The 14,263-nt window shown below is 31.5% G+C and overlaps 1 protein-coding gene across 2 annotated transcripts; it reads right to left on the bottom strand.

Moving 5' to 3' along the window:
• Positions 1-63: 63 nt before the first annotated feature.
• Positions 64-7,891, bottom strand: LOC129876999 (BTB/POZ domain-containing protein At1g04390). Of its 2 annotated transcripts, none has more exons than XM_055952476.1 (8): positions 7,742-7,891; positions 6,029-6,155; positions 4,830-5,337; positions 4,611-4,744; positions 4,076-4,521; positions 2,722-3,846; positions 2,119-2,271; positions 64-1,237 (listed from the first exon to the last, which is right to left on the bottom strand). In XM_055952476.1, exons 1-8 carry the CDS (start codon positions 7,858-7,860, stop codon positions 778-780), a joined length of 3,072 nt encoding a protein of 1,023 aa, XP_055808451.1. In that variant the 5' UTR covers positions 7,861-7,891; the 3' UTR covers positions 64-777. The 2 variants fall into 2 exon arrangements, with proteins under 2 accessions (XP_055808451.1, XP_055808452.1); XM_055952477.1 differs by having other exon boundaries at positions 1,099-1,237; positions 2,732-3,846.
• Positions 7,892-14,263: the final 6,372 nt, after the last annotated feature.

The raw sequence follows: 14,263 nt of genomic DNA, 5'->3' as shown, positions 1-14,263 counted from the left end.
AAAAAAAAAAACTTGAATTAAAGGAAATCATAACTTAATGACAGTCAAAAAAAGGTTTCGGACATCGGATGAGAAATTAAACTTGAATTATAGGAAATCAACTTAATGACAGCCATACACAGCAAATTTTGACACACAACAAAGATCAGCACACTAGCCATTATATATACATTGTCTGAGTTCCTTAATGTGGACTATGGTATATACAATCAAAGCAGGGACAGCAACAAGGGGCAATGACTCAAATGATGTTTCCTTACTCTGGTTGAGCGAAAATGAACAAGGTCTAACACCACGCGTAATTTCGTCTCACAACAGATGAATTTGTATAATCAAAGCAGGGGAAGCAAAATATGCATGAATGCTTAGGCTTCTATCCGCACTGAATCAAAGCTCCTCTAAAAAATATGCTCTCTACCAAGCAAAACTGAGCAAGGTCTACCACCAAACAAGTTTTTCCACTGACAGATACAGAGCTGTACAATGTAAAACTCATCTATGTATATTTCTCGTAGAGAAGTTCCAATATCCGCACAAACACACGGTTGCTGAGAATCGATCATGACTGCTTGTTAAATATTGATTGATTGAGTTGGAAGACTTCGACAGACTAAATCAAGCCATTTGCTTGCAATACCTTGAGGGGACAGATAGTGAAGTATGGCCATCACATCCTTCAAGCTATTACTAAACACCTTAACCAACCAATCTTGATTCTTGTCAAAGCCTGGAAAGTATGCTGTCCGTGTCCAAAAAGTAGTATTATCTAAAATCTGACTAGAAACATCGCGTCAATGAGAGTAAGTGTCCATTTCTTTGAGAAAACTTAACAGAGGCAGCACGGATAATTTCAATGAGATGCTCATCCAACGCATCAAACTCGTTTGAGTTACGTAGATGGTGATACATAGGGGCTAGATACTCTGCTGCAACTTCGACTAGCTTCCACTGATTGAGGTTAGCAGCCATCCGGATAATTTTTATAGACAAGTACTGACAGGAATCCAAAATGGATACAATCAATCTAAAACATTTGTCATGCAAGTCTTCTAAGAGCCAGAATTGAGCAAGCGAACATAGTTCTACATAGGGCTCGAGTTCGTGCAGCTTTTCCTCCTTGCTCAGATTATCCCATAGACAGCCAAATATTGGTCTAGGCAACTCACCAGAATAGAACCAGCTGACTAACTTAACCAAGGAATCCCAACAAACTGGCACCTTGATGGTCAATGAATGGCTGAAACAAAACCAAAAAAATTTAAGTATCAGCTAAACATTTGGGAGAAAAGGGGAGAAAGATATGTAGCAACAAAAATAAAGAAACAAAACTACTTCTAAACTTTAGAAAACGGAATCATATGGCACTTGGTAGAACTAGGTTCAGTAAAAATACCAAACCTAGCATCTGTGCCTACAGGAGAAAATAGTCTCAACAAATCCATAATCATTTCTAGTCAAAAAAAATTCTTTAGAGCCACTATCATATGCTTCACAACCTTTAGCCAAATGACACTTCAGCTGATTCCACATGTAATTAATCTGAACATGTATACAAGGAAATTTTGGACAGAAAAAAGTATGCTTCCTAGTGCTCAAGCTTTGCTACAATTCTCTAGTCGTTACCATCATATACATGGTAGCTATTTGGAATTACTGTAGCAAGTGTGATCCCAAAACAAAAAGACATGACTAGATGCTTGCAGAGCAGCAAGGATGGAGAGGTCCACAGCCCAAAATTGTTTTAGCAAAGCAGATGGACCCATTGTTAATTCCTCCCACATTTCTCCTTTCTGCACTTCTCTCCTCTTGAATTGTGGGTTGGGAGGAGGTAGGCATGTGACAGCAGTATATTTACCTCAAGAGGTTGAGCTATGAGTTGGGTAGCTCAAACTTTCCTCTTACAAGAATTTTAAGCGGTTTCTCAAATCATATTTTTGATAGGAAAAGAGATGGAACACTGGAAGAGGGATAAGAAACAGAATATATTTACACGTCAACTTACTCTAAACTCAAAGGATAAAATTTGATCTTTGAACACACTATTTTCATCCCAGCTTGTCAGATAAATTTGGAGATACTATGAATCCATATTATGATAAAGCAACCTATTTGGAATACCTTTCTTGCATTCCTGACTGAAAGAGGGCCCGTAAGTATTCACAACTTGGCCACAGTATAACTTTGTGAACATGCAGGTGTAAAACAGATCTGGAGCAAGAACTGCAGTCCTGATTACTTGGTCCGGAAGTTTCAGCCTCCAAAATAATATCCCTGATTTCCAAAAGAAAAAGGGCAAAAATTGTCATATCTTAGACTTTCCAAAAAGCATAAATTAAGATACAAAAAGCATATTGCTTAAAAGTTATAACACGTTCAGATGTTTCTACATAGCTAACACAGTAGAGAAGTCAATGAAAAATTCCAACAGCTCATATTAGGAAATCTTTAGCATTTATCTATAACATACTTCACACATTAAGGATATAGATTCAAATGTTATCCATTTATAAAGTCTACAGGCTGTTAGCCAGTGAACAGACTCATGCCAAATAAACCATTGTATCTACATAAAGACAAAACAACTCAGTGCATCCACCCCAACATAAAAATGCCTGAAAATGAGTTCTGGAAGAGAATTTAAACCAAAAAGACACAAACACTGTCTCTAAGTCTAACATGACATACGAGTGCCCAAAATGAATTGTGAAAAAGGATTCATACGAAAAATTACGTCTAGCTGGCCCAAGAGCAGAGGTAAAGTCAAAACTTGGGAATGGAGTTCCCCATTTCGGATTCCTTCCACAGAGCAAATGTACTAGAGGTTGCAAATTGCAATGTTTGGCTAAAATTTTCAACTTCTTCACAAGGTCTTCTCCTGCTTCAAAGGATCCCGAATAAATATACTCTAGTAACTTTGTCAATGACTGACAATCAACATGAGCTGAGAGGCGAACTTTGGTGATTAACCTATTGCATGAATCTGAATCCTGCTTAAAAGAAGGATCAAATGCTTTCTCTTTAAGCAATTCTTCAGGAGGTAACAATGATGGGCATCTAACCAGAAGAATAACACCATGGACACGCATGGGTTCCTGATTTTTAATTATAAGTTCCACATCAGAATGTTCATTGTCAGTAAGGAGTTCCCGAAATGCTCTCCCAAACTTACTTGGAAAACCATATAATCCAAGAAGTCGAAGAATATAGGCAGCGTACCATCGTGGTCCAGAGTAAGAATTGTTTATACAGATATCCTGGAGGTCTCTTATAAAAGCAGCTCGCAATTCCATCCGGTTATGAAAGATGCCACAGCGATTTTCTGCATTTATCAATTCACCAAGGGCCACAAGTCCAAAAAGCAAAAGCATATCTTCACCTTCCCAATCTTCTGAAGAAGGCCAGCAACAAGTCCGTTCACTGAAAAGGTTTTGCACATGAGAAGCCACACTAGATCTATTTAGATGGACAGGATTGTCTAACCACCAACTAATGAACCTCAACAGCGTGTCTATTCCTCCATGCTGAATTACATGCTTCTGATACATTGGCAGAGCTGAATAACATGCCAGACTTGTCAAGCTTATGACAAGTCTAAAATTAGTCGGTATTCCAAACCTGTTTTCACAAGATGCGGCTTTCAAACTATCCAGTAAATATCCCACGTAGTCCTTTCCCTTCAGTGCTAGAACTTCAGATAGGATGAATCTTGCTTTGGAAGAAATGTACTTGCTGGGAGAATAAATCATCATAAGGACTGCTCTAGAAGCCGGTTCACACTCTGAAGAATGACAAACACTCCCTTGAGAAATTTGGCGAGAGGTGAGGATAGAGTCCACGAAGGCCAAGCTTTCAAAGACAAAAACAAACAGAAGCACATGCACGGTGATTAGGGAAAATGTTTCATGTCAATACACTTGCTAGGAGATTCTACATTTTTTCATGCTGTAAACAAAATAACTTCATACACACATATATCTATGTAATATAATATGTATGTGTACATGTGATGTATGTGTGTGTATATAGATAAACTTGAAGAAAATTGAAATTGTACCAAGATCTTGGGTTCGATTACCATGCACAAACAACGAGAACATCAAAAACAGTCTCATTTCCATGCATCTTGGGAAAGAAATCTTCCATACAATTTGCTGCAAGGCATCCGAGGATATCCCAAACATATGGTCTCAGTGGAAGAAGAGCCTCTGTATCAAAAACCTCTTCTAACTTGATGATTTGTTCTTGTAGAGATGAGCTATGTAGAGACTGCTGAGTTGTGTCAGAATTTCCAATGATAAGTCTAAAAAGAACCCTATCAATTCCTGCCTTCCAAAAATAGAAGTGGTGGTCCCCTTCCCAATGAGTGATCAGAGCTAAACGGCATGCCTCGACTAGTACGGACATTTGGCACTTAGCAAGCTTTCCAGCATCCAAACTCCAGTTACTCATTAAGGTAATAATGGCTTGCACAAGGGGCTCACAAGATAATTTAATAACTTTTGAACATCCTTGTTCACTTGTCTGAGAAATTAAAATATTTCAATGTAAGCGAAGGAAAAAAACTTGAGCTCCTAAACAGGATAAAGGATAAAGTTAGTATCAATTGCTACCATTAAACATTGAGCAAGTCTTAATCCCTCTATCTGGACGGAATACGGGTTTGAACTGTCCAAACTGTCCACCATGATTTTTACAAGACCTTCCTTATCCTCCAAAAGCTTATTAGTTCCATTGCCACATAGAGCTGCCACCAAAAGTAAGAATGCAATACCATGACTCTTAAGGCACAGAGAGAAGAAAGGTGAAAAATTTGCAGGATATATGATTACCTAAAGCAGAAAATAGCTGCATAACTGCAATTCTGATGGAGCAATCAGGGTTGAGCTTGACAGTATCTAAGATACTAAACAATTTCCTATCGGTCCAAACATGAAAACGAGAAGGAGGCCAATGCCACAAAATTTTACTTAGCAGAGAAGCCATCTCTTGGAAATACTCAGTTGCCTTATTTTCAATGGAGTATCCTTTTACATTCTCAACCAGATCACCAACCACATTTGTGGTTTTTAAGATCTCCCAAACTTCTTTCTCTCTTTTAGAACTCAGATTTGATAAAATCAAATTCAAGGCAGAGGCACAAGATATGGCGACTCGTAATTGCCGGAAACTTAACAAGGATGATAAAGGATGAATGAGATTGGAAAAGTGAGGTTGAAGCATTGAACTTGGTATCATGCGGATGATCTTTACAGCTACATCTGAGGCCAATCTCATTGTGGCTTCACTTTTTGATGCTAGAATACTTCCTACAGCTCCAACAATGTCACCAACTGATTCCTGGGGTGGAAAGAAAATACCGGAGGTAGAAAGTTATTCAAACAGGTTGATCCGTGCAAGAGATACACACAACTAACAGGAAATAGTACCAGTCAAGTCTATATTGCCTTCCAAAAAATAAAATAGCGAATTTGAATTACTTACGATATATGCTTTTAAAAGGAAAAAAAGGTAAATAGTGAGAAGGCAAGTATTGGTAGAAGGTTCTTCTATAAGTACCAGTATCTACAAGTTAAAATACTCGCAACTATGTGCTTTTCATCGGAAGAAATCAAATATCTGGAGTCTAATTATCCTTATTCACATCTACGAGGTTGGGTATCACAATCGGAAAATTAACATCAAAGTTCGCTGTTTCAAAGACAACCTAAATTCATCACTCTCTTTTGTAAATAGAGGGGGTCCAGATGCACATAGCAGCACTGGGATTGCCCTTCAGTGTGATTTTCATCACATGGATCTATTATTCCAGTTAAATTTATTCAGGAAGGCTAAAGTTTTCCATAAAATATCTTTTGCATAACAAAGGCAAAATAAAAAAAATGCATGAACATGATGCATCTCCAAGTCGCACTTCATTGCCATCTCCTGCACGTTCTTACCAACAGATAATAGGCGATCCACATGATAAAAATACGAGATTAAGTGCTCTCCAAATTTATACAAGATTGGTAGGTGGAAGACGAATTACCTTCACAACTTGGTGTTGTAATGATTCAGCAGATATACTATCAAGAAATGCATCAACTGAACGAACCACAAGTCTTTGTATCTCAATATCAGAATAATGCCACTTTTGACCCTTGTCATCGCAATATCTACAAGAAACTAGCAAATTAGTAAAGAATATGATGTGTCATATTCGAATAATTGTCACCCCAATAGAAACATGCAGTTATCATGTAACACCCCGAAATTTTTTAAGCTAAGACCCGAACCATTCTTCATATGCGTATTCTAATTGTATATATGTGTTAGGATCAATTCCTAAGTGTTTGAAGTTTATTAGATGTGGTTTAGGGTCATAAGGGATCTCTAAAATCAAGTCAAATTCAAAACATTTCTATCGGCTTTGCATAAGTTCGTCTAATGGTCAACTTCAAATGACTATATCTCTCATCATATAAAGAGTTAGGTGACCATGACCTATCAAATTAAAGATCTATGAGTCTTCTTTCCAACGCCGCGAAGTTTGCATCATTTGAAGTTCAGAGTAGAAAGTTATGGTTGTTTTACTGGAGCATGTCCGAACTGAAAAATTCGGCGAGCTCACCTATCATTTCGGTGACTCGCCGAATAGTTCGGTGTATCGCCGAACTACATCACTGAATTGGCCTGAAAACCTTCAGACTCACAATATTTTGGCGATCTAAAGCACCCTTTCAGCGACACGCTGAATAGTTTGGCGAGGAGACCTCCAGATCGATGATTTGGCCAACGGAATTTATTAAAAGGTTGTTTTCTTTTATTTTTATGGTCTTCTTATGTTCCCAAAAGGTTATTCTTGACCTTTTACCCTTAATTAACTTTCCTAAGTCTATCTTATAGCCTAATAACTTCCCCTTTCACGCCCAACCCTCAAACAAATCAAATTGGCAATTTCCCCTTTGCCAATGCACAGACTTGTTTGTCCATTTTGTTCTTTTAATCGAATTACAAGCAGTGGCAATAGGCTGCTGAACCCTTTTCGATAACTAAAAAAAAAAGAAGGGTTCAGCAGCTCCAACAAACACTGAGGGGATACTGGATGAAGCAATATATATGCAGTTGACAATGAGAGTCTGCAGGAATTCTTTAGCTTGGAACAACTCAATGGGGCAAATAATATGCTTACTAGGCTTCAGAATTTTAAATTCCTTTTAATTTCTTTACTGCCTACGATTTGTGTGTTTTCCTACCTTTGGCTATAGCCAAAATTGTTTGCCCAACAGACCGGCTCAACGATCTGCTGCTCAGTGCAACGTTTCTAGCTAGTCAAACAAGCATCTTGTTACAATAGCCACCTCGAGAGGTACCATTATTTCTCAAACTCGCTTCCAAGGCCATTGTTTCTTCCCTGTGATTCCTTACAGTGTAACGTTCGCAATAAAAGCTGACGAGAAATCCAAAACCGATTTCACTACTATATTTATGACCGAAAAATCTATTGTTCCAGCTTGGAAACTCAGCAGATAATGAGCCCATACACTTAGGTTCACCGACACATCCCGTGCAGTTGAACCAAACCAAAGCTCTAGGAGCTTCGATTCAATACATTACTATTTGTATGAAAAATAAATCTCACAGAAACATCGGAGTCCCAATAATTCATAAGAATCATCAATCTACGCCTAATCAGGACCCAACACATTTCAATACTGTAAGAGAAAAAGCTTATAAGAAAAATATATGAAGTTATGTTTACCTAGTGCCGAGATTGAGAGCATTGTAAAGGCGCTGATGAAGGGTTAAGATGTGACCATTAATACCACGACTGTTATCTGCAGCTTGCTTTGACGATGATGAAGAAGAAGATGACCTCATTTCTGCAAACTCAAAAGTTTTTCAATTGAGAAAAAACACGCGCAATTTGTACTTGTAATCGCTAAAAGGATCGCCCAATTTATTTATTTTACAAAGTAATATTTATTATTTATTATTATCTATAGTAATATATAGTAATATTATGATATATGAGTCATGTATTAAAAGTAAATTGTGTGATAACTTCATTGATGGAGCTTGTAAAGTAATGAACGAGCAGAGAAAATAAGAGAGAAGAGAAGAGAAACTAACGAGAGAAAATAGTTATTGAGTTAGATCATGTTAACTCATCCAATATGAATAGGATGTGTATTTATAGATTATATTTAGAAGCTATTATAGAACTAATCATAACTAACTTTTAATAAACTTAGTTAGCTTAATTGATCATGATAGCTTGCCTAACTACCTTCTCTAGTTAACATTATGCATGCAATATAAATGTATTATAAGTGTTTTAAAATATATTATACTTGTTTGGTAAGAAAATTGACACAAATGTATTATAAGTGTAATAAATATATTATCCATAAATAAAACTTGTATTATATGAGTTTTATAAATTATTCTCGCTAATATGTATTAAAATTGTATTATAAGTGTCCAATGAAAAAAATATTATTGCTATCAATGAAAAATATTTTCTTAATATAGTATATTTATGTAAATTTTTCTAAGTTAATTCAAACAAATTTAATTATTTTTTTTGATTTATTTTAAACATAAAATGACTTTAAGTTGATCAGCTAAATAGTAGAAAAACTGAAAAGAACAACTTCTTAAAATTAACTACAAGTTGAATGTTATGTTTTTTTTAGTTTTAATTTAAGTACTTATTTAGCAATATTAATTTAAATCTAGGAGAGTGTTTACTCGGCTTAGCCCAAACAAAAATAGGTCCAACATTTAAACATACAACTGGACTGATGAAACTTAGACCTCACAATGCCGTCGCTCCTACTAAATACTAATTGTTCGAATACATTTTGTTTATGCCTTACTCTGAAGCTCGCCCCATAAATGCCTTTTAAAACACCGATAAATACACTATAAATAGTTGTGTGCAACGTAAAATACAGAATATATTGTTTTCAAAATATAATAATGTATTTATATGGCAATGAAGAATATTTGATGAATTAGCAAGTGCCACATTCAATGTTTTTTGGATGATAAGTCCAGTAATTTCCAGCTGAATTTGGGCTTCACGTAGTAGGCTTTTTCATCAACAGCAACAAAAAGCCCAATCCAATACCTTGTTCGTTTTCGTCAATGTTAGCATTAATGGCCACATTACTTATCTAAGGGGTCGAGTGTATAAGCAAAAATAATGTATACATTAACTCAATTATTAGTAATACTATATTTAATTTTTTTTATATATATTATGCATTAGTTATACACTCTGTTGTGTATTAAGGTATGTATTACTAATACAAGGGGATTTAATTCATGTATTAGCATGGTTTTAATTACCCCTTAAAATCCTTTTGACATGTTTTCCACCATAATTGTTGAGAATATTTTTTATAAATAAATATTTTTATGCAATCCATGTTATTTTTAATATACCAAATCACATAATGCATAAGAATATTATATGTATAGTTAATGCAAGCATAACTAATAACTATATTAACATTATTTTTATACACTCTACCAAGCGACTCTTAAAAGTTTTATCATATAGTACTATTAGTGATAATTGATCTTTGTAAATAATTATTTCAAATCAATTTAAAGTATAATAATAATTATACTAACTTGCATGCACATACACAGACATTTATTAATTTCTGAAATGTCATTGATAAAAGGCATTTGTTGAATTCGAATTATGGATCAAGTTTGGCCAATATCATTTAAAGTTTGTTCGGACGGACTTATAACTTATGACTTCTGATTTATTTTTATAATTTAATTTTAAAAAAATGCTTAATGTTTTTTTTTTAAAAAAAAATGTTCAAATATTACAAAACTATTTAAAAACACTTAAAATAAGTCAATCAAACAGACTCAAAAGGTCGTTTGGCAGAATGTATAAGAAAATTGATTAAATTAGTGTATTAATAATGTTGATGTTAGTTATCATTACATTATTTCTTATATATTATTTCGTTTTATGTGTTAGAAATAACAAGCCTTGCTTAACTTTTATAAAATAAAATAAAAATATTTACAAAAATACCCTCCACACTCTTTAGTTTTGGAAAATAGAAAACATTTTGAGATGGATTTGAGGGGTAGTTATATTATTAATCAATATAATGCATGTGTTGAAATCCTTTATATTACTGTATTAGTGATACATGTATTAGTAATACATACCTCAATATACAATAGAGTGTATAATTAAGGCTAAAAAATGTATCAAACAAAGTGCTAATAATAGACAGAGTTAATGCATTTTTTAAATACACTGAAATATTTAATAACATGTGTTAAAAGTTATTGTTAATTTACCCCTCCCATAATATTTTTTTGGGTAACTATTTCTTAACTTTGTCCCTCTTATTCTCTCTATTCCACAGAAGTAAGGAGAAAATTATGAATGACTATTCTTAATTAAATTAAATGATTAGTTAGACTTTCCTCAATAATGATTTCAACTGAATTAAATTGAACACTGACTTTTCAATTTTCATAGTTGTGCTGTTTTTTTACTTTTGAAATATGAAAATTGATAGTCTATTGAAAAATCTCAATCACTACTATTGTACTTGCGTCTTTTTATTAAACACATTTAAAGTGAGAAAAAGTAAAAACTTGATATGAAATCATAAATAGTTAGATTAGATGGTTAGGTTAGGACCAAGTAATATCTATATTCTAAATTATATAATCAAATTTCTCTATAATACATAGATTGATTATCATATATCTATAATATTATCTAATATTTAAATCTTTAATTATTTGATTATTATAAATAAAAATACTAATTTTTTTGTTATAACAAATATAGACCCTGTTTGGCTCCAAATTTCCAAATATTCTTGACAAGTTATTTTTTGGAGAATTTTTGGTGAAATTGCACTATTCATTTGGCCCCAAGTTTTTCCAAGTTTTGATGAAATTTTAAAAAATGTTATTTTATACTCGTAAGTTCTAAAAATTATTTAAAATACCATAACTTTGTATTATCATTTTATAATAAACATGTTCCGTTAAAAAAAAGTTTATAACATAATTGATAAGAGCAATACATTAATCGAATTAAAAATAATTTTTTTTGCAAATCTTGTCACTCAAACTATTTTTTTCCGGAGGAGGTAATAACAAACTATTTTTTTATAAAATCTTGGTTGATCATATTAATGGAGCAAATTGGTAAATAAATATATAGTTAAAATTAATAAATGATTGATATTTTTATAAAATATAAAAATTTAGGGATATTTTTAAATTTTTAAAACTTCTCAAATTCTATTTTTTTTAGAACTTGGGAATTTTATTGATAATATTTATCAAGTAATTACAAATTATTAGAACAAACATAAATTCCTAATTTTTTTTAAAAAACTACTTTAAGGCCAAACGCTATCATAATATCAACTATTGTATTTGTAGTGGATTAGGTAACAGTATTTTAGGTGACAATTGTATGTTAAATTATCTGTATTTGGTCACTATTTGTCATACGGGCTCAAGAAAAGCACAAAAAAGACAAAGTACAAGTGAAAAGTAGTCTTTTCCAACACTTTACAAGTCGTTATCCAAATGATGCTCTCAAGTTCAAAATTAAAAAAAGAAAGTTATAAGTGGCTATGTTTGTATCTATCCATTTTTATTTATATATCGTATTTACTAAAATTATATGTTTTTTAATATTTTTTTATTTTATATTAATTAAATTTTTAGATTTTTTTTTTATTATTCAAGATAGTTGAATTGTTCAAAATTCAAGAGAAATGTTTGAATATTTTTTCATGTTATCCTTTGCATTAATGAAGTTTTATAATTTTCTATGAGGTAAACTACACTACTTATAAAGTTATACTTCAATAAGAGACTATTTGTATTTATGATTTTATATTTAATCATTTTTATAGGGCTGATTAAACAAAAGGGTAATAGGGAAAAATATAATTCAAATTTTATCCTTAAATGTTTTTCTTAATATGTGTGCATTACCTTAGAAATTCAATTAATATGAAATAAAGGAGTACTTATTATTTCACAAAATTAATGCATAAATGATAGTCTCAAGTTTAAAAATTAAAAAAAGAAAGTTATGAATGGCTATGTTTGTACTCCCTCCATTTTTATTTGTATGTAATTCTTATTAAAAATAGATATTCTTTGAGTACTTGTTATTTCATAAAATTAATGCATATATGACAGCCTTCCTATTTTACTCGTGAGAGCAGTTAGCCTTGAAAATGTGTCTTTCACCAACATAAAAAAAATTAAGTAATTAATTCATGTTCATTGATCAAATTAATTAATTAAAATAAATTATAACTCATGTTCATTAATTAAAAACTTGACTCCAAGAAAACACTAAATAAGAATATAATAGTTAACTTACCTAGATTTTTAAGGAGCGTAAAATTTAAAATGGTGACAATAAAATAGTAACGTAGGGAGTACTTGAAAAGTTTTGAACTCTTTAAAGTAAAAATAATTATTTAATTTGTAATGATAATCAAATAAGTGTTCTACTAACAATTTCAAATACCAAATTCTGTATTTACCATTATTGAATATCAAACTAGTATTACAATTACTGAACTTTAGTATTTGTACATGTTAAAATAGTTCAATATTTATAAATACTTTATCTTTTTGGATATGATATTATTTAACCAAGCATAAATTTTAAAAAGGTTAGTTTTTTCAAAAAAAAAAACTTATGATTTTAAATGCATCAACTATTAAAGAATGAAATTAATTTTATTTCAAATGTAAAAATATGTATTAAACTAGTCAAATATTAAAATAATTTTCTTATGACAAACAAGATTTGAAGACATGAGATACGATGCAAGATTTACCTCGAAATTGGGGGAAAAAAATCTTGGATAGAGGGTAAAATTATTCCATAGCACGTTGATTTAAATTTATTATAACCAAAATAAATAAATAAATAAATTATGGCAGCACTGTCATTTATATTTTATATTCACCATCCAGATACTTCCGAGAGCCATCCTCCTCTAATTATGTTAATTTTTTTTTTCTTTTTAGTTTCATTTTTGTATTCTTCGTTATTCCATCTTTTAAAATAAAATAAAATAAAAATTACATCCTTTTATTTGACTAAATATCCACATTTCGACTCCCCCACCATACTATTAATGTAATTTATCCATATTTTAATGAATGATTTGATCATATTCACATAGATTTCGAGTTTGAGAATTCGAATAGAGAAACTTTTAATTAAAAATGGCATGTAAAAATATATGTAAGACATAATTATATTATTTACCCATTAACTTTATAAAAATTAAAGATGTAAAATTAATAGTCTTTTGTTTTCAATTAATTTACTTTAATTATATTAGTATTTGAACCAAATCTTACGGAAAAAGTTTATTTATGTCATCTATTCAAATTTTAGCTTATTCATGCTATTTTCATTTGAGAAAAGACTTATCCATGTCATTATTTGTTAACTGAAAATACTTTCGATTTTGAAAAATTAATTTTTACACGTGGTCAATTACGATTTTGCCACATCATTAATTAAATTATTTTTTAAAAGGAAAAAGGTTTAAATATGTCCATCGAATTTTGAAAAAATGCTTATCTATGTTATCCGTTAAAAGTTTAACTCATCTATGACATGTCAGTTAATAAATAATCTTATGAATAAACCTTTTCTCAAACAAAAATAAATTAAATGAGTTAAAATTTTAACGGTGATATAAATAAAAAATTTCTCAAAATTTGATAACATATTTAAGTTTTCTTCCGAACATTAATGATCTAATTAAATGAGAGGATTGCATTAATTTTAGTAGGAAAATTAATCCAACACTTAACATCATGAATTGAGATAAAATCATGCATTAATTTTAGTAGGAAACTTATTGCGTATTAACATAGCTAGGTAACGTTTTTCAACTAATTGTTATATTAATTTATCACGTCTTTCCTTCCTCATTGAATTATATTTTCCTATGACAGTTTATTTTTCATGATAAATTATCGATATCATATCTCTTGAAGTGCGATCCTTTATCAAACTTTCATGTTCATATATCCATTGAAATGTAATTTTTTAAAAAAATTTATATGAATATGAAATGAGTTGTGCATCGAATTGTCTACTACTACACTACACTACTCAAAGACGGACCCACATGATGGATTGAGAATACACGTTAACTTCGAAAAGAATTCAATATATATATGTAAATACCTAGAAAAACTATCATATATTTAAACAGATCTT

This window comes from Solanum dulcamara, chromosome 12, assembly GCF_947179165.1.
Source record: "Solanum dulcamara chromosome 12, daSolDulc1.2, whole genome shotgun sequence".
In the NCBI taxonomy this organism is placed as follows: Eukaryota; Viridiplantae; Streptophyta; class Magnoliopsida; order Solanales; family Solanaceae; genus Solanum; species Solanum dulcamara.
Note: the sequence above shows the minus strand (reverse complement) of the source record. Positions and strands in the feature narration are given on the sequence as shown.

Coding starts and splice junctions, on each gene's coding strand:
- LOC129876999 (XM_055952476.1), bottom strand. CDS start 7,860: ATGAGGTCATCTTCTTCTTCATCATCGTCAAAGCAAGCTGCAGATAAC. Junction 4,745..4,829: donor GCAGCTATTTTCTGCTTTAG/GTAATCATATAT, acceptor TTTTGGTGGCAG/CTCTATGTGGCAATGGAACT. Junction 3,847..4,075: donor GTTCTCGTTGTTTGTGCATG/GTAATCGAACCC, acceptor TGTCTTTGAAAG/CTTGGCCTTCGTGGACTCTA.